The 21,631-nt window shown below is 38.0% G+C and overlaps 1 protein-coding gene across 1 annotated transcript in view; it reads right to left on the reverse strand.

Annotated features, from left to right (window-relative positions):
* The window catches only part of slc35f1 (solute carrier family 35 member F1), a 195,491-nt gene that overhangs the window by 107,850 nt on the left and 66,010 nt on the right, over positions 1–21,631 (reverse strand). Inside the window, exon 2 of the mRNA XM_088907661.1 lies at positions 3,619–3,794. Within this exon, the coding sequence (XP_088763787.1) occupies positions 3,619–3,794 (176 nt within the window). The remainder of the gene's footprint in view (positions 1–3,618; positions 3,795–21,631) is intronic.

A 21,631-nucleotide genomic window follows, 5' to 3' on the forward strand; every position in this document is an offset into this window, starting at 1 on the left:
CTTTACCATCAAAAACAAGATGTCTCACATCAGTACAAAAGCGAAACTGTTCCTTCTCAAAGGGAAACAGGGCTGGATGTGGGAACGTAGAAAAAGTTTAACTCGCATTACTGTGCTAATGACGACACACAGGAACGGCATTTGCTTGGAAATTACAAAGAATGAACAAAGGGAAACATTGTGTCAAGATTTTATCAAGATGTTAAAACATTATAGAGCTGCTGGTAATTACTTCTATCTCCCATCTATGTCTTTTGGAGAAGGGATATGAATAGTAATATCTCAGCAGAGCAAGCTGGATAGCCATGTTTAATGAGAAAAAAACATTTCTCTGACTAAATTAAAACAATAATATTTAGTTTGCAATTCAGGTAAACTACTGATGCAGATATATTGCACTTACCCATTGCCACCGGCCAAATCACCTGAATTTAGTTAAGAACATAAGAAAGCTTACAAACAAGAGGAGGCCATTCATCCCCTTGAGCCCCTGTGCTAGTCAGCAGTTAATTCATCCATCGACAATCCAGAGTATCACTTTGACAACAAGGCTGGATACTGTAGCTTGTTTCACACCCGACAACCCCTTCATACAGAAGTGCTTCCAGCTTTCCTGTTCTTTTGTCTTTTCAAAGTGATGTTCAGTAGGTACTTGTGATGACAGCAAGCCACATTGACAAATCTCCAAGGTCTTGCAAAATGTAACTTCTGCATATAGTGATTGCCTTACCGCAGTAATAGCTGATAAAACAGAAGCACATGGCAACCTGTAAATTGAAACTAGCATTTTGTTTGCAGCCAAGAAACCAATATTGCAATATACTGTGTAATGCAAGATTTTTTTTCTTCATGGCACTAACAGGCTTCCACAGTTTGCAAGTTTGAAATAAAGAGTGCTTCACCAATTTGGGATTAAGTAACATACAGTTCCAGCCTGAAAGTTACACAAATCTGGGTGAGCCCAGACAAACCAGTTAAAATGTAAAGGAACAGGTAAAGGTTTATCCCATGCTGAAAGGAAAAGAAAAGAAACACAATGTTTTGACTGCGGAGACTTTTCCGGGTTTGAGGCAGGCAGGTAAACTAGCAGATAAATAAAACAAGACAGAAGAGCTCAGAAGGGGCGGGAAGCAAATGGCCATGAAGCAGGTGAGAATGAGTCCACACTTGGAGAACAGGATTAGAGGCGTGAAGAGCCAAGATCTGCTAATGAATAAAAAGGACTCAGAAGAAGACGGGTCTGTCGTTGAGAGAAGGGGGAAGGTGTGATCCAAACTTCAGAATAATTTTGGTTTGGGATGTGTTTCTGCAACAGGAGTTCCAGAACCCCTCTGTGAGGATGCAGATGGTGAAATCAGAAAGTTTGTGGCCTTTAGAGGTGGAATGGAGAACTATCGGTTAGGAGAGACCTTTGATCCTCACAGCCCTGACATGTTTCATGAAACGGTCTGCCAGTCTTCTTCTGTCTCACTAATATAAATAACTGGGATTTTTCTGCAAGAGATGCAATAAATGTGTTTGCTAGAATATATAATGTCATCTCAGAATTGTCTGGAGAGGCCTTGAATGTGTGTGGTATTGGATATATAATTGCAGATGATGCAGCGAGTTCTGTTGCAGGGCAAAGTGCCTGGTGTGGAGGATTGCTGAAGGGCGGTAAGGGGAGCTGTGAAACAAGAAGGTTGCACAGATTACATGGTTGGCGATTTGTGTGGATGATCTAAGGGCTATTTTTGGCTTGAGAGTGGGCCCTGTCAGTAACATGTTGGGGTATCCCCTGTCAATGAAAAAATAATTAAATTTCAGGTGGAAGTCAGGTGGTTATGGAAGTCAGTGTTATCACTGCATAGTCGTTGGAGCCTGAGTAACTGTGACTCAGGGAGAGAGTTTTTAGTATGTGTGGGGCGGAAGGGGTGGTACGGGAAATAGCTGTGTGAATCTCTGGGTTTGTAATAGACAGATGTGATTAATGGAGAGGTTTATATTCAGAACAAGAAGATATGTTAACTTTATACTTAAAAAATGGGTGGAAGTTGGTGAAATGCTCTAGTTGGTCATTAGAGCATGTGGCGACACCAATAAAGTCTTCGATGTATTGCTTGGAGAGGTCAGGGACAAAGCTGGTATAGGAAGCCAAGAAGCATTCTTCTACCAAGCCAACAAAAATATTTGCATAGTAATATTTGCTGGTAAAAAGATTACTGAAAGAGAAGGCATTCAGTGTAAGGATCAACTCTGCAAGATGTACAATTGGCAAGAACTGTGCATTTGTCCAGTGTGTGCTTGAGGGCTGTGCTTGACCATCATTGTGGGGAATGAAGGTGTATAACGATGTGACCTCCATGGTAAAAGTAAAACAATCCAGGCCATGAAAATTATAAATCCACATAAATGTCTAAACATTAGAGAGCTTGGTTAGTGTCCTTAATATAAGAAGGAAGCCCTTCAATCAATGGTCTCAAGCCTCTAAAACTTTGGAGAAAGGATGAGATGTAAGTGGGAGGACAGTTTCACGCTGTGATGAAACCAGGGGTGTTGGATTGTGGATTTCAGGATGGAGGTAAAGTTGAGATGCCTGTGGATGTTCAACAATGAGATGGTTTGCCTCCTGTGGTAGCTTCTTATTACTGACAAGAAGAGACACTGAAAACCACTTCCTTTTGGTAGTACTTCTTCACTTAAATGTAGTTGTGCTTCTGTTTATCAGCTGCCTGAAATTTGTAATATAGCTGTATTGTGTATTTTCATATCAATTTTTTAATAGCAAGACCCCTCTTATTTGCCTACCATACATATTTTAAGATCTGACATGTTCAATACTTTCTGTAAGGGAGACATGTTTTGCTATTATCTTTAAAAATGACTAAAAACATCATCAGTCACAAAAAGGTATGTATTATATAATTAGATTCAGTCTGTGCTGCCACGTTGTTTATGACAATGGCTAGTTTTAAGTTTTAGTACGTCTCTGTCCCTTCTGACTTTAGCTTTGGAATCAACTTAACAATCGCTAAAACGAATCAAATCAAAACTCTAAAGCTGGGGGCACACTGCAATGATGTAGGGAAGAATGGGCAGAACCAATTAATTCCTTTTGCATACCATGTACACACACACACATATAATGATAAGAAGGGAAGATTCTTGAAGCAAATAGTTTAGAATTTATAAAATAGTCTTCTACAGTATGTAACACCCACATGCATTTGCGTAATTCTTAAAGGTTTCCCTTAGAAGAATAAACCATCATTTTAAACACCTTTTTTAATTTCTTTAAATATACTCTAGTGGGCGGTGTTATGATCCAATCTTAGTAAATTAAAAAAACACTTGATGGTTTTACTGGCAAAACAGGATTTATTAATTCTCTTTTTTACATACTGAGAAACGGTATTAGAGAATTGGAGCAAATAGCATTTTTACATTTTAGTGTGTCTCAGAATATAAGAAATCATTATCAAGAAGAAAAGTAGACAGGATAAACAGGACGGGAAGCAATGTATAAAATTAGAAAAAAATGAATAATATTGTGAGGCCATTATAGGACACTCTTAGGTCTAGCCACTGTTTTGCCACCCTTTTCTCCTCACAGAGAAATGTTTACAATCAGTTTCATACCTTGTCTTACTGCTAATGTGGTGGTGTACACCAGGAACAGGAGGATGTAGTTAAGAAAACTTTGAAAGACGGGAGTGTTGGCTTGGAAATCGTCTGCCAAATACTTGCTCGTCAGCCCAATGCCACAAATTAGCAGTGACAGCACCTGGCCCAGTGCCAGAGACAGCAACAGCTCCCTGTGAACGAGACAAGCAATAGAGTTGCCATTATAGTACAGCCGGTGGCCAGCAGCAAATCATTGCAGCAGTGGAACAAGAGAAAAGCAGAAGCCTAGCTTAAAGACACCTTCATCCAATTTCCCATATCAAGGGTGTCTACTGTACGGAAGCATATATTCACCTTTGAAGCCACACCTCTTTTGAATTCTAGGTAGATTTCCTTACATTTAAGCGGAAATGACAAAAAAGAGAGAAAAGAGAGGGAAATAAAAGGCATAGCTTGAAAAGGGGGTAATGTCTCTCTTCAAAAGATTTATTTGCATTTCATAATAACATAATCCATAACCACTTTCTTACACCAGATAAATAAAAAACATTCCGTCCACAAAGTTAAGATTGAGGCCTCACATAGTTGCAACTGCTATGACAAACAACCTCTACCTGTTTGCTTTTGGGTGTGGATTACTGTATTAAATTAGCAAGGTTAGAGTGCTGGAATGACAAAGTAAATCCTCCTCGAGAAGCAGCATTCTGGGGTGAGGCATGCCCAGCTGAGGACCACAGAGACCAGTATTAGGACTGGAGCTGTTTCTGATGGACTTTATTTAGCTAGAGTTATATGTTTATTTTGTCTGCTGTATATGATGTAAATTAAGATGAGTACTCTGTCAAATCCAATATGCATTAGACAGGACGCACAGCAGACTAAGATATGGAAAAATGAAACATGTTTATAAATGCAAAAAGGTGTATGCAAAAAGCATATCATGAAAATCGGTAATCAATGAAAAATGATATTCTGTAAATATAATATGATGGATTAGGACTGGAAACACAAAAGATTTTTGTTGACTTTGTAATGAGCATTTGATACATAATGCAAAGAAAAAATACAAAGAACTGTGTCAAATTATTTAATGCTACAGCTAAATTGTGTACTCGTGCAACCCCATGTATAACGTCTCGGTTTACCTCTGTATTGCTCAACAATCCCTCCCATTGTGAACATTCATTAGAAGACCACAAAAGGACGGCAACAGTAATTCGACCACAGAAAGATAGGTCACATATTGAAAGCCAAAAATTGTGCAATCACTTGGGCATGAGAAAGAAGACATGGAGGGCATTTAATTGAAGCATTCTTCTTACTCCTCTCAAAAACTTATATCACCCTACAACTCACAAATGGCAGCCCATTGTAGGTAAGCAGGTGTGAGCCTGGCCAGTATCTGGATGGGAACACTCACCCTGTGGTCTGTGTGGGTCCTAAAAGCCCCAGTATAGTGATGGGAACACTATACTGTGAAGAAGGCACTGTCCTTCAGATAAGACATAAAACTGAGGTCCTGACCCTCCATGACCCTCCATGGTCAATAGTAATCAAAGGGTGTTTCTCAAAAAGAGTAGGGGTGTTAAACCCGGTGTTCTGACCAAATATTCTGTTTACCAATCATGGCCTCCTAATAATCCCCTTCATCACTCTGCTCTCCTCCCCACTGAGAGCTGGTATGTGGGCAGTGTTCTGGTGCGCTATGGCTGCTGTGGCATCATCCAGGTGGGGCTGCACACTGGTGGTGGTGGAGGGGATCCCCATTACCTGTAAAGCACTTTGAGTGGGGTGTCCAGAAAAGTGCTATATAAGTGTAAGGATTATTATAAAAACTCTAATTATGAGAAATAAATTCAGCTAAAAACTAGAATAAAAATGAGAAGGACAATTATAAAAGAAACTATAAAAAACTGCAATTGTACAAAAATTCTCTGATTTCCAGCAGCAGATGCAGAGTAACTGCAGGCATTCAATAAGAGTCCTGTGGATTTTTTGGATCAATAAAATCCTAATACTGCACAAGTGAAAAGTGCTTAATGGCCTGTTTTCATGTATAACCTTCTTAACATTCTTAATTTTACTGTCCTTTAAAATGAGCTCTAAAAGTACCTTTTATGATCTTCGTAACTTTCTGCACTCAGCTATAGAGGATTTTAATGAACTGGTGTTAGCAATAGTTAATGTTCATTTGACAATACTAAGTAATATAAACGGGCAGCATGGTGGCACAGTGGTTAATATTGCTGCCTCGCAGAGCTACTACAGTTTCCTCCATATTCCAAACACATACTGGAGGGTTAATTATCTTCAGGTGTGAGTTTGCGTGCATGTTTGTGTCTGCGTGTCTGCCCTGCGATGGACTGGGGTCCCATCCTGGGTATACCCTGCCTTGTGCCTGCTGCTTGCCTGTAACCTTGAACAAGAAGTGGTTTGAAAATGGATCAATGGAAGTAATATAAACTTTATTACTCACTTATTATGAAAGACATGTGACTGACATGGGAAAATATCGTCATACACTACTGAGGCACATATCAGTCACTCAGAATTACTAGTAATGTCCTGACAGAAAATGTCAGTGAACTCCCTGGGCTGGTGGTGACATTGGAAGATTTCTTTCAACTTGTCACATTTTGGATTGGCCGAGTCAAAGTCCTGACCTAAACCCTAAACCCCACTTGAATGTAATGGGATTTAGGTCAGCACTTTGACTTGACTAACCTGAAATGTGATATTTTGTCTTCTTCAGCTATCCTGTTGTAGATCTGCTGTATGTTTATGATGGTTGTCTTGCTTCTGCTGATGAATGGATAGTCTGACATTCTCTGCCAAAAGTTTTCTGATGCAACACTGAATTCACAGTTCTGTCAATGATAGCAAGCTATCTACAGTAGGTTCTGAGACAGCAAAACAGAAACTACGATGAACTATAAACTACGATATTCCTACTGCCATGCTTAATAATTGGGTTCTTCTGTTAGAAAACAGTGTTTTTTTCAAATGTGTAGATACTATACAGTTAATGAAAATGTAAAGTTCACCAAAGAGTACCTGGGCAAACCACTGCACTATTGGAAGAATGATTTCTGGATAGAGGAGTCAAAAGTTGAACTTTTTTTCCACAATGACAATAATGTTTGTGTGACAAATCCAAACACTGCCCTATTTGAACAATCATTCTGGAACCTGACTACAACCCAGCAATGTTTTTTTTAAAAGTAGAAGTGTATCTAAAACTGTTTCAAAACGTCTTCACTGCTCCCTCTATACATCCAGTTAGTAATACTTCAGCACCAGGGTTAATATATTCTGACCAAAGCCACTCTTCCACTCTTATTTCCTCTAATTTCTAATCCCAAATCAAATGAGTCTTTTGTTTATGGTTTGAAGTAAGTTGTAAGGACATTATAAGGAAAGAGCACTGAGCCATCAAATTTATTTCAATGGGGGCCCAGTAGGTTCACATGAAGTGTGAAACGGAACAGCAGCTGAAGAATGGCCTGTCACTCTGCCCAAATGAAGACAGCCTTCTCCGGGAAAGCTGGCTGCATACAAATCACCTCACAGCCAGGGGTCTCATATCCGCCTTTGAAAGCAAGCAAGGCAACTTCAATTACACATAAACAGATCAAGTAGAGTTACTCGTCTATACAGAACAAGCTATTGGTTTTCAGAATTTGTTTTTAGAAAAATTAATGCAACCTGTTGATGCAAAAGAAATGTCTTGACATAAAAGTATATTGTAAGAACACAATTAGTGTTAAACTAGAAAGTCAAGTAAAGAACATTTACATACAATATATGTAAAGAACTTGCTTACAATGTATGTAAAAATGTAAGTAACATATACAAACAACAAAAAACACAAAGTTATAATTTTAACTTATGCACATACTGTGCAGTATATAGGTTGCCAGCTAGGGGTGCCAAACTCCAAATGATTATCAATCAATGATATAAATTATGTGGAATGATGCTGTTATTATCATTTTAGCAATAAATCATTCTAGTTTTGTAAATTTCTTTAAAATTCAAATGAATAGGCCAAATTGTAGAGATGCATTATTTCTCTTCAGAGTCAAATATTTTGAGTTACATCTAATTACAGTACAAAACTATTTGCTGAAAATATTTTTATAAATTCTATATTCCAAATATCAAACAAAATACTTTACAGTTGTGTCCATAACTCACTGTTTATTTCAGGTTGACTGGATTTACAGAGCGGTAGTAGCAAATTGTTACATTTCTTATCATAATTGTAATGGCTCATGTTGTTTTCGTTCAGTTCGTTAAACGTACTTATGGCAAGCTGCATCACTGTCTCATATTAATTGAAACCTAATTGGTTTTTCAACTCTTTAGTAATTTTGGAAATAAGACACTCATAATACGCAACAATACTGTGTGACAGAAATGTACTCACACAACTAAAATGACTTCTTTGTAGTCAGCTGTTGAAGAGGGGGATATTTTTTTCACATTAATATTCTGTCCAAGACACTTTCAATTACAGGCCTATACTGTAGGCACCACTGTGTCTAAAGCTGAAAGTAATGAGCATAATTAGTGTAACCATATTACATTCTACACCAATAAAGTGCATATACCAATCACTGTAGCATACAAATTGTTATCTAGGCTCCAATTACAAACAAGCCCTTCACAGCTATAATATTAGGATTCAGCTAGATATTGATGAAGACTGTATTGATGTATTCAGTGTGTCTAGTCAGCTTTCCAAGTGTTCAGTCAACAGTTACTGACTAGAATATACAGATAATACATATAATATATAATATATACAATATAAAATACAACCCAGTCCAAAACAATTTATGGACTAAGTAATGTGTCCTGCTGAAAAATATAATTCTGTAATCTTAATAGCATTGCACAGAACAAAGATATATTTGTCATAAATAATGAATTTAGTTAATAATTACTTCTTGTCCAGCATGAGAGTCATATTTATTTACAACCCTGCAGTTCTGGAATGGATTACAATGACACCTCTGGGCATTTTAGAGGAGTATTTCTGACCATTCTTTCAGGCAGAATTGCTTGTCTTTTAATTTCCATTTGTGAACTGGCTTCTTGACTTTGAACCACAAATGTAACATTGGATTAAGGTTCTTGGCAGAGGGTTACAGATATCCTTCTCTGTCTTGGAGTTCATTATTCACCCTATCATAGCTCCAAGACTCCAGGACTCACAAACTGTAAAACCACCCCAAAACATAATAAACCCACAACACATTTCACAGTGGGCACCCTAAACATTTAATTGAATTACAAATACCTGTGTGGATGCTAAAATCATTACTCTCAATTCATTTACTAACTCCAGACTTGGAAGAACTTCATGGAGAGTGGTTGGTGCTTTATCACCGTAGCTGACACAGTGTGCCTAGCACAATGTTCAAGACAAATGTTGCTTTATGGAAAGAAAATATCGCACAACATATATAGTGTAGATCTCCAGAACTAAATCTGTGATGTCTTCTGGCAATTTTTCCAAAACAAAATTATTCCCACTCATCCTTTCACAAGGCCTTAAATTTACAAGATGTATGCCTGCACACAGATGTTCATAATCTCATTTCACCAAACACAGAGGAAAAGGTGGGAATTTGCATTTAGATAGAAACAATTCAAATAAACAATTTGCTTTGCTCAAAAGCAATTATATTTAAGCGAATTTATGTTCTATGCTATTATGTTGACTCTGGTAGAATGGTTTCAAAACAAGGACTTTTGCTCCACCTGTGCGACAAAGAGATGGTGTACAGTTACTGTATAGTGTTGCTTTACAGTGTAGCTATATCACAGTCTAGAAAGAACTACAGCGCCCACATGCCTCCCAGATCATTTCACACTACAGCCAGGGTCAAGGGTAATAGTCACATAGAAATACAGCTTACTGCTATAGCAGACTGGAAGGAAGCCCCCGCCCACTACAGCCTGTAGGAACCATGCGATACTTAAGGACTGCAGGCACACCATCAGGACGCTGACCGAAAGAAAGTCAGCAAGGAGGCAAGAGGAAGCCAGTTCCAGCAATGGGAAAGACCCAGGGACAGCCACTCCAGAGAACAAAGTGCTGGTAAAGGACCGCTTTGTTGAGCAATCTAGTGTTAGAGCAGAACAGCGTCCAATACAGTCCATGCTGGAAAAATGTGCTGGAACAAATAGCACAAGTAGATTACAAAGGATTTCCCAGAAATTAAGGCACAGAATTGATTTTATTAGCATCATCAGACTGTAAACATATCAATCTAAACTAATGTTTTTGCAGGGTAAAGTAAAATGAAATGACAAATATATTGTCATGAGGAAATGCTCATACACTTTTCTAAATCTGGAAGACCAGGAAACACCCAGTGAGACATCTCCTGTTAGTCTCCTTGTATCTCTCCTGTTGAATATATTAAAAGGTATGGGGCTCTCTCCCTACTGAAGAAACCTCTGATGAATCAGCTTTTTTATTCCTCATCACAAAGCGCTGACTGATTAATAACAAATCTTGCATACGCACTGATGTTTTTAGTCTTCATTCTGCAATTTTTTTTAGGATCGTTCTTATCTACTTAAGGAATATTCAATCTAAAGAAGCAAGAACTGCTGTGTGAAAGTGAACAGTCCTGGATTCAATCTAAAAGTGGTACAAATATAAAAGTACTTAAATCAAGGGAGATTATGTTAAAATTGTACAAGGCACTAGGAAGATCTCAATTAGTCCAACTGCATACAATTGGACAAAACATTAAATAATATTGCTGCTCTTGAATCAATACAGCAACAACATACAGTACACTTAAAGACAGGTCCTATTCTGACAAGCCAAAATTAAGTGAAACTTTGTTGGTTTGAACAGAGAAGACTGCCAAGGTACCTGATACAAGTATTTGAAATCCTCAAAGGCACTGACAGAGGCAACACTTAGGACTTCTTCAGAATAAACAGTGAAAGACAAAGTGGAAACTGTGTGGATGTGCATTTAAAACTGTAAAAAGGAGGCAGATATTTATGCAAAAGGATGTGGGAGTATGGGACAAGTTACTCAGTGATGATGTTGACTTGGATAACCTGATTTCTTTCAAGAAATAGATGAGATTCCTGAATCAGTGAAAAATGGGATAGGTAGGCCAAATGATCTCTTTAATGTTCACTTTAAGGTTTTCAATATAAAAAGATGAACGAAGTCAGATTTTATTTCTCTCCGACAGAGTGCCATTATGAAGCTGAAGTGTAATGCACATCGCATTCTATACTAAGACCTGTTACAGTTTACATGAATAACTTGCTCTTGCACATTAATCACCGGCCATAAAACTAGAAATTTCTTTATATTACTTTTTTCTAATTAATGTGTTGATTAGCTACAATTTAGCAATCAGCAAGCACAATCAGCATGCTATTTTGCCAGTCAGGAGGCGAATAGTGATCCTCATGTGACAAAATTCATTTTCCTATGAGTTCCAGTCAAACATGTTGTTTGGTCTTATCTTGATTTACTCAAACAAAAATTCAACGCCTTTTAGTCTTTGTCAGCATCATTGTGAATTATTTTCATGAGCTATTGACTAAAATGAAAAACAGGTAGTTGATGAACATTTTCATGGATCCTCACTAGTTTTGCCATTGAAATATTGCAGCTTTGTGAGTGTACTGGACCACACAGGACATCTACAATGTTGTTACAAGACAAACATTTTCCCAATTCAAGTGAAGAACTTACAGATGAGGGAAAAAAAACTGCTCTCCTTCTGCTACACTCCCAAATATTTTTTTTATCCATAAATTCTGACTTTGGCAAATTCTCTGCGATAACAAACCATACAGACACAAGGCTAACAGTCAGTTTGATGAATGCTCTGGATTTCTAAGGGGAGGAGGAGAATCATCTTCAAGTCATGCTTGATGCAGCTTTTGTGATGCCACTTGTTCCAAAACGTGCTTCCCTTATTGTCCTCATTGGGGCCCAGGGTGAAAGTGAATAGGTGTTGATTACAGACAGCTGAAAAACTGGACTGTTAAAAGTACATATCACTTGCCCAAAACAAAGAGTGGCTTGGCATTATTGGATGAGCCATGATCTTGTTGAATCAATTTAGCTACAAGCAGACTAAGACTGACAAGCAGGACTACTAGGAAACTGCCTTAACTGTGTTGAGCAACAACCATGAGGATCAGTGTTCTACAGCTAGCAAGCAAGTTTTCAACCAACAAAATGTTAACTATTGAAGGAAAAAGTGCTGTTTCTGAGAAAACAGGAAACTGGAATGAAATCAGGACCAATATTATACTTGTCAGGGAAGAATAAAGAAGAAACCTTCTTGTTCAATTGTAAAGTAGAAAGCTCTGCTGGATCTGGGCAATTATTATTATGTGGCCAAATTTGCGGAGATCAAAACCTTACTTAACTGGTTAATTAAATCTATCTGGGGTGAAGAAGAAAAGCATATTTTTGAGTTGTTGAAGTAGAAATTAATTTGTACAATTAGACCTCTAGCAAACTCACCAACCTACATACTGTAAGGGAAGGAAAATGCCAAAAAGAGAGCCTACAGCCCATAACTACATGCATCATGATAAAGAATATATTGTATGTAATCTCTGCATGCCTAGGACCATTCTTTTACCAGAGGTCTGACATGATCAAGTGTTGTACCTCAGTGCTTTACAGCTCTGTTATCAACAACATTCTACTGGATGCAAAATCTGAGATCCTCCTCCAGATAATTGGTACTTCAGAAAGTGCTGAATTTATATTCTCCAATAATTTTCACAGTCAAAAGTTGGTAGCAGTCTGAACTTCAGATTACATTGGCCAGACGCCTGTCTAAAGTATGAAAGTCTTTCCAAATAGACCCATTTGACCACTCACAGACTTCAGGAATGGAAGACACTCTTCATGTCTGCACTGGTTACAGCATCTTCACTACATTATTTTTATATAAAAATGTTTCAAATGTCTGTTTCAAATTAGCACTAACTTGTGAGACTGCATTCTCTAAATTTCAGTTAACTTAATAGTTATGCAAGTTTATCACAATATCTAGAACCACTTATTTCAGCACCCCTCAAATCTTTAACAACAGTCAAATAACTTTTAACCTTTCTCGTGTAATTGACAACAATTGTTCTTGAGAAATCTCCAAAATTCCATCCAGCCAGAATGCTTGTTTCTAGATGGAACCTAGAGCACTGGGCTCTCCAAGGTTTCTTCAAATAAATTTCCATTTCTTGCCTATATCACTCCCTCTTCATAAAACCTTGGTATAGAATGTAACAGCTTTCTAATAAAACAACCCGGAATATTTCATTGACAGTCAACAAAATGATAATGTAATGTGATGTTGTAAAATTAACTGTGGAACACATACTATTTGTTAAGAATGTCCATAATTGTTTTGTGAGTTATACTGTAATTAAAGGGGAATTTTCTAACACGATAGTTAAATGGATTGATACCTGTTTGAATTAGTGGGACTTATGTGTCTAGATGGATTCTCAGAAGGTTGTATGGCAGAGCTAAAAAACAGGCTGTGAAAAACACAAAACCAGAATTGTGATTCAACTGTACCTACAGTACTTGACCTAAATATCACATTTATGAAATAGTTTGGTCTGATATTGCCTTTAGAAAGTTAAATGTTCAGCACCAAAATATGCAATTTCTTACTCAATGTTTGCAATCTTTTTTAGCACCAATGGAATAAACCCTCACAAAAATAAAATCAAGATAAACACTTGCTATTGAAAAATTGAAAAACAGCATGCCATTAATTAACAAGCCTCCAAACTGAGGCAATTTTGAACTTCATTAAAATGTGGCTTGATATGGCCTGATTTGTACAAATCTGAATCCTAAACAACTGTATGATTATTTCCCTATGGTTTTCATTTACTGTATATATAAGATGAACAAAGGTTGCGAAATGGGGAGTAGGACAATAGTAAGTCAGACAGGTACTGCGGTGACAAGCTATTTAGAGCCTTAAACAGTAAGTTGAGCATGAGGATTTTGAAATGGACATGAAACCTGGTAGTTTTTTTACAAGTTTTAATTTTTAATTTAGATTGAAATTCAAGTACAGTGCCATCCACAGATAGGGCTACGGCAAATTAATGATTTTAATGCACATTTTAAAATGCAAGTCTAAAGAAACCAAGAAACGTGAAAACTAACATAAAATTAAAATTAAATTTAAATTAATTTATAATTAAGTGAGATATAATTAAGGTATGAGAGTACCACATAGCTTTGAGGTGTCTTTGAGTCTTAAGAGCCAAATTCTACATAATCTTACCAGATGAAATCCTGAAGCATCAGTGGCAAAATGAGGATCAGGAATCTCCTATCTTAACTTTAAATGGCTATGTTATTGTACTGGTATAAAAAGTTGCCCCCCAGTGTAAAACACAGTGATAACTGCACCTTGTATTCAGAGACACACATGTGAAAAGAAAACAAAAACAAAAAAATATATAATTTTACTGTGTCAAAGATCTGGAGCTCTCTGCAGTTTGAACAAAGAAGATCTTGTAAACCAGGTTTTCTTCACTGTCATCTTCTATTGTCTCTCAATCAAGGCACTCAGTCGTCACAAAGAAAAGTCAATCGGATTCCATTCTCCTATGAATTATTGGAATCCGGATGCATCAGGGGGGAGACCTTCAAAGTCACCTCTGTGAAGTAGTAAATACATATCTGGAACTAGATTCATCCTCATTTTGAATCACAAAGAAGAATCCTTTCTCACAGGCAAATCCGATACATAAAGAAAATTGCCACTCAGTTTGGCTTCATGTCTTCAAAGAGAGCTTCAAGATTGTATTCATACAGGCTTGGCCAAGCCAAGAGTCTCATTAAATCCACTTTGAACTAAACCTTATATGACACAGTGTGCACTGTCATTGGGCTTCTACTGCTTAAAAAAAAGTCACAGCACTCAGAATAAAAAACTTCTGGAAGTTTTCTTCTTGTTCTTCATACAACTATTCTGAAAAAAAAATGTTGGTAGGAAAAGGAAAAGTAGATTCCTTACCTAACAAAAAAGATAACACTGAACTAAATATTAGATTTTATTGTTGGAAAGTAAATGGTATAGAAAACAGACTGGATGTCAAAAGTCATCAAAAAAGAAAAAAAATACCTGTTTAATATCTGTTTATAACCAACTTGTACCACTCAATAGCAGTTTTATTAAAGGTAAACAAAATATAATTACCAACTGATGGATTTAGAAAACAAAAACAAAAACTCAAAAAGTTTTAATTTACTCTACCAAAGAAAGAAATATACATTACAAAAGTAAAAATAATAGACTAATTGTCGGTTTAGAACATTCATATGCACAGCAGATATCAAAGCTCTGTTTATCTGTAACATTTCTTAAATTCTTAAAAAAGAGTCTTATTTAAATTATATAAAAGGGTATTATTTTTACATTATCTTAAAACAGAAAAGTGATAATTTACAATAGGGATATGAACCTGTTACTGTAATAATCATAATCACTTCCTTTGTACAGTATAACACTTTTCATCCCAAATGATCACAAAGCTTTTTACCTTTCGGAGGGTGTGAACTGGACATATTTGTGTGCCACTGACGTGTTGTACACACCATGGTAGCTAATTTGTGAAAACAGATGACATGGTCGTGTACATGTTTTCTACAATTGTAGAAACTAGAAATTGTAAAACTAGAAGGAAATTTTGAAATGATAAAACTTCCTAGATAGCAGGAAATGAATGCAATTAAAAGCAACTAAGTTTAATAGCTTTTTAATCCATCTAAAGCAAAAAATTAGACAGTTTCAGCAAGAGCATGTCTTATGGTCGTACATACTGTACCATGCAGAGAGCCACTCAAAAAGATGGAACAATGATAAATCAATATTATCTATTATAATAATTTAATAATCAATATTAAGCTTTATATTTTGTAATATACATCATTTTAGATGTAAAGCTAGAAGTAAAAACATTGACATGTCATGAAGGCGTCCTTCAGCTAGCTGTCGCCTTCGGAAACCATCACATGCTCTCAAAAGCTCATGGTTTTCCAGGGCTCTGACTCTTTCAGGGCTCTTTCCCGCTCTGACTGGATCACCTTTTCGTGATCTATGTTACTTATGTTAATTATTCAATTCCTGCTTTTCTATATAAATCCGAGGTGCCGCTTTGACCCTGATCAAATCACCCTGATTTTCATTTGCACGTCTTTCTCACTCTCTCCCCATTTACTTTGCTGATAGGCAATCATTTTTCTGCACATAAGTTGCAGCCTCATGACTGCCCTGAAACCTGTTTCTCCTTCTTTACAAGGCTCGCTATTCCGCTTCTCCGTACCCCAGCCTCCTTGTAGTTTTTCTGACCCTTTGTTTTCTCTGCTCCAGTATTGCCCGGCGCATCGAGGCAGCTCTTGTTCTGTTCAGCAGTATCAGTGGCCTGAAGTCTGCCCTTCTAAGCCTCCTGGCTCCTCGCAACTCGTTTTTTCCTATACATGTGACTCCCTGTTTCTCATCCGTTGGATTTTGTTTGGCAGCCAGGGATGCAGCTGGTCCGGTTTCTCCTGGGATTGTCATTCCCCCCATTACTGACCGGCCTGGGTCGGCCAGTAAATCATTACGTCAGTTTCACTTTTCACTATCTCTTGCGCTTGGTTCTGACAAATCACCACCCACGCTGCTGTATCCAGCCGTGGCATTACACGACCCAGGAGATTTCTTCTGAATGAACAATGAAACATGAACCAGGGGGCACAAGTGGAAATTAGGATTAGGAGAAACATCTTTACCTAAAACCTAAAAGGGTTGTGGGAGTACGGAACAAGCTAACTAGCCCTGTCATTGAAGCAGATACCCTGGTTTCTTTCACAAAAAGGCTGGATGAGATACTTAGAACAATAAGCTACTAACTACAAAGCAGACCAGATGGGCCAAACGGACCTTGTCCTCTTGTTTGTAACCCTTCTTATGTGCTTATTTAGGCAGTGTTATTTGGGCACTGTTTATTTGGGCAGTGTTAGCTTGAGTCCGCAACACATAATTGTAGCCTTGTGCCGTGTGGACTCTAGGTAACATTTCCAGAAAGTTCCACTGAAATTAAGTTTTTTGTGCCTTAACACTTAATTTCTTTCCATGGGCATCAATATCTGAAAGGTTTCAAAGCTACAGAATAAGCCATTCAGAATCCTCGAGGTATAATGTGCCATACCGCAGAGTTTGCACTACTTTTTAGCACATGGTAACACACAACACCTTTTTATTTTTTCAAATAATCTGATGCAGGACTGCACTTTGTAAAACCACCAGGTGTCTTAGTGAATGCTTAATGTGGCGTGTCTAACATAATGTACAGTAAATCTTATTTTTACAATAAAAATTCAATTAACATACCGCGCACACACGTGACTCATTTGCGAGAGGAATTTTTCAGGGGAACGTGGAATGCGAGGGTTCTACAACGTGACATTTTTAATCGTGGTTAATAGTGAAACCAGTTAATCTCAACATCCCTAATGTTAACCCGGTATTAAGACATCCTACTGTATATCAAGTTCAAGTTTATTTGTCAGTCCAGCCATATACAAGTATACAGAGGAGCGGGATATCGTTCTCCAGGTCTATGGTGTGAATACAGACAAGGCACTGACAAGATAATATAATGCCTAAACAGGCCAACAAGAGAGATAAACTTGACTGCAACAATGCAACATAACTTACTTTCTGTAAATCTATACTCTAAGGTGAATAGGTGAATAGGTGAATAAACATCTAAATGTTTCTAACAGAGGGATTCTTTATAGAGTTTCCTACAACAACAGAATGGCAAGCTCCATTGAATAAGCTTTAAATACTTAACTAGAATCTGGTCTTTAATGTTGATCTACACAAAGTCCTCTCACCTGCTACATTTCTTTTTCTACAGCTGTGGTTCTCAAACTTTTTGGACCAAGTACCACCCCTAATCCAACCAAAGCATTCCAAGTACCACCTACAAGTCATCATCTCATTGGAACCCCAGAAATTCTCAATGACCAACATGAGCGCGTGTGCACACACACTCACACATACATATAATAAATATTATAATAATAAAATTTGTTTGATATAAAAAAATGTGGCTTCTCAAAGTGTTTTACAGAAAAAAAACAACAACAAATAAAAATAAAAAAGCACCATTTCAGTGAGAGGGGTGAGCCTGTTTAGTCGAGCAAAGCAGATGTGAATTAATTTTTCGAGCCTTGATACAATTCACAACAGTCTAACAGATTTTAAATCGTCAGGCATTTTCTTGACGGCAAAGGTCTCGCAGTGGATGTTGCAATGCATCCATTAATTTCTGGAGCAACCTCTCTAATTCGAGCAACTACACCGCTGTGTCGGCTTGTCATTGCTCTAGCACCGTCTGTACAAACTCTGACACATTTTATCCAGTCGATGCCATTCTCTTCGATAAATTCATTCAGAAGCTGAAATACGTGCTCTCCTGTAGTTCCTGTTGGTAGCAGTCTACAGAACAGAAAGTCCTCATGGGACGTACCCTCAAACTCGTATCTAACGTAAACGAGCAAATTGGCCAAATCGACTACAGACTCAACTAATTGCAGTGAAAAACATCTGCTCATCTTAACGCGCTCTGTCAGCGTACTTTTGATATAATCCTTCATTTCAATAATTCTATGAATGACTGTGTCTTTCAGGGGGGGCAGCAGGTCGAGTTGTTCAGCAGCTTTTTCTCCACACATAATAGTGTGGGGCTTACTTGCTTTAGCAATCCGCAAGCTTGCATTTTTCCACGTTTCCGTTTTTATTTCAGTGTTTATTTTAAGTTTTTATTTCATGCGCATGGGAGAGAAACACAGAGACGCTCGGTGTATTTTTCTCAAATTAACTTAGAACAGTTCTTAAATATTTTTCTGTTATTTTTCACGCTTTCCTGTGCTCACAAGATTACCAGCGTTCGTAGCACGCATTTCTATGCATTCCTGTGTTTACAACGTTGGCATTGTTCCAAAATCACGCACATTCTCCTACCTCCCTATTTTCTGGAGATACAGTAGCTTTTTTTAAATACAATTGGTCACTTGCGTCCGTAGCACGCGTTCCTATAGAGTGGTATAGAATTACAGAGTATCTCTTGTGTCCACTGAAGTATTAGCGCGCACTGTATCGTAGTACGTAGGCTGCGTATTCGACACGTATAAAAAACAAAATATGAAAACCTGTCCCGATTTTTCAGCGCACACAACACAGTTCCAGGGTCATTTGACGTACCACCTGGCGGCACGCCGCGAACCACTGCAGGTACGCGTACCACAGTTTGAGAACCACTGTTGTACAGTATGTCCTTGTGTCTGCAGTTCCTGCCTCCTTCTGTCTCTCTCCATGTCCCCTTGAATCTCCCCCTCTGCCTGTCTTTTTATCCTGTGTTCCTCGACTGTTGATGATTCTTGATGATTTACCAAAAGCTTAATTAACTAAGATAAACCAGACAATTCCTTTTGATCAATGTGTCTCACATCCCATTCAGCTCGGCAAACACCTAGGACCCGCCTGTCACTGATTCCCACCGCCCCACTGCTGTGAGTGCGTGGAAGCAATGTGCACTGGATCCACGTTCACCCCCTTATTCCTCGTTCATCCCCATGTTGTCCCTAGCCAGGCCTAGGCAGCTACAGCGATGGGATCTTGTCTACATTTACACTTAATTTTGGCTGGTGTCCAGCTGGTCAGTATTGACCTTTGACTCTTTCCCTTCCCAAAGCTTGCAGTTGATATTCCTTCTGTTTTTCTGTGCTCTTATGGTCTAACTAAATTCAGGAAGCAGCAGCTCTCTTCTGCATTCCGCATCAACCTCCTCTTTTGGTTTGCCCCTCCTGTCCCACCACAGAGCTGCAATCCAAGCTGCCGTTCCCTCTACTGCTGCCGGCCTCTAGTGCGGCCACCTGTATGCTGACTCGTGTCCTGTCACCTGCAGCATACTGTACTGTACGTGCTTCTCACACATGACACCGCATCCACTAGCTCAATGAGCGTAAGCCTGCATCACACTCATTTTCGTTCATTAAACGAACATTCTGCACAGCCCGTCACAGCTGGGGATGTGACAGCGCTAAACTTTGTGCAGTTAAAGCCAAAGTACTATGCATGCTATCTCTTTATTCGTAAACTAATTAAATCATAATTAGAATTTGACTGAACAACTGGATTGTTTATAATCTTAGATGATGTTGGCATGCACCGATGATTACTACAAAGTGGAAGGCTGAGAGTTAATAACTCCAGAAACATTTCAAAAGAATGATCCATCTTCACAACTGTGTCCAAAATGCTCGGCAAAGCACAGAAACAGTCCCAGGTTGTTACAGAACTAATACCTAGTAGGACTAGGTCGTTAGCAGTAGTGATGGTTAATTTGGAAAGAAACACTAACAAAATTGCTTGTAAATGATTAAGGTGTAGTAACAATATAGTATTATAGATTACTGTTGAAAAATAAAAAGTCAAAATATATCTGAGTTTATTCATTCAGTTTCAGTTTGTTCAGTTTCTTGTACATAAGAATTTAGTACTGAACAGACTAAAAAACACCTTGACAGCCCACGTTTTATCAGTCCTGGCCTCAAAATAACTGTCCTTCATTTAAGTGATTATTGTCTCTCAGTATTTACACACCCAATTGGTCTTGGAGTATCTTGAAATTATTGCCTTTGTGGTAATGACTGTACCTTTCCACCAGCAGAGAATGTTGTCTTTCTTCTCCTAGAGGGTATAACCTCTCATTAGTAAAACTGTATTACCTTAGAAAACCAGGCATCTTGAAGAACATTTTTGCACAGTGGATGTTAGCTACCAAAGAAAAAAATACATCCGAGTTTAAAAAACACCTACGTGGATTTTTATTTTGCTGAGCATAAATTAAAAAATTGCTAAAGAGAGGAGATCATTAAGCCAATTAATTTAAACAAAATGCTCTTTTTATTTTAGAAAGCAGGAACTGTTTGATTAATTTACAACTAAAAAACTTAAAACTTCTACTATGCAATCACTACAGATGCAGCCACTCAGAACGCACATTGATACTTCCCATGTTAGACAGCGCCTTTTTACAGTATATTGTCCCTGTCAATATACTGGGGCATTTTGACCCACACAGACTACAGGGTGAGTGCTCCCTGCTGGCCCCACTAACACCTCTTCCAGCAGCAGCCTTAGTTTTTCCCAGGAGGTCTCCCCTCCAGGTACTGACCAGGCTCACACCTACTTAGCTTCAGTGGGCTGCCTATTGTGAGTTGCAGGGTGATATGGCTGCTGGCTATTATAGCATAACTGTGGCTACAGTGCGACTCCTATAAAAAAATCGTTTTATATACTGCAGACTTGTACAGTATCAACTAGAACATAAGCGTTCTTATGAACATAAGTGGCTTGGCTCAGCTGGCTAGTCCAACAACACCTTAGTTAGCCTACAGAGAGCAGACGTGCTGTGAAAAGTGACAGAGGGATATGACATCTCAGCTTTATATCCACCTAATGGGGATATATGGGGATACCTCTATCACTTATAACCATTTTTCCCTATAATTGGTGCTTGCCACCAGTCCACCCACTGGCCCTGGTGTTAAAGTACAGTAAATACACTTTTTACTGACAACGAGTGACGTTCAAGTGAGGAGAGGGATGGGCTGAGACTCTGACCTCTGAATATTTCCATTTGCCCACTATGAATTATTTCTAGATATTTTTATATATTTTCAATATTTTATGTAATTTCTTTTTATATATTCAAAACGTATATATTGTATTATTTTGGTTTCTAAAGGCAGCTACAGTGAATTCTTAAATGTGCCTACTTATTCCCATCATATTTACGTTTTTAATATAAAGTAGACATTTTATTTGCAGGACCAAAAGAATGTTATGAAAATGATTAATTATGCCATGCTTTGTGTCTTTTTTCCCTCCATAGTGTCTCATAATTTATTACGTCAAAAAAAATTGTAAAA

This window comes from Atractosteus spatula, chromosome 2, assembly GCF_055471065.1.
Source record: "Atractosteus spatula isolate fAtrSpa1 chromosome 2, fAtrSpa1.hap1, whole genome shotgun sequence".
Lineage (NCBI taxonomy): Eukaryota > Metazoa > Chordata > Actinopteri > Semionotiformes > Lepisosteidae > Atractosteus > Atractosteus spatula.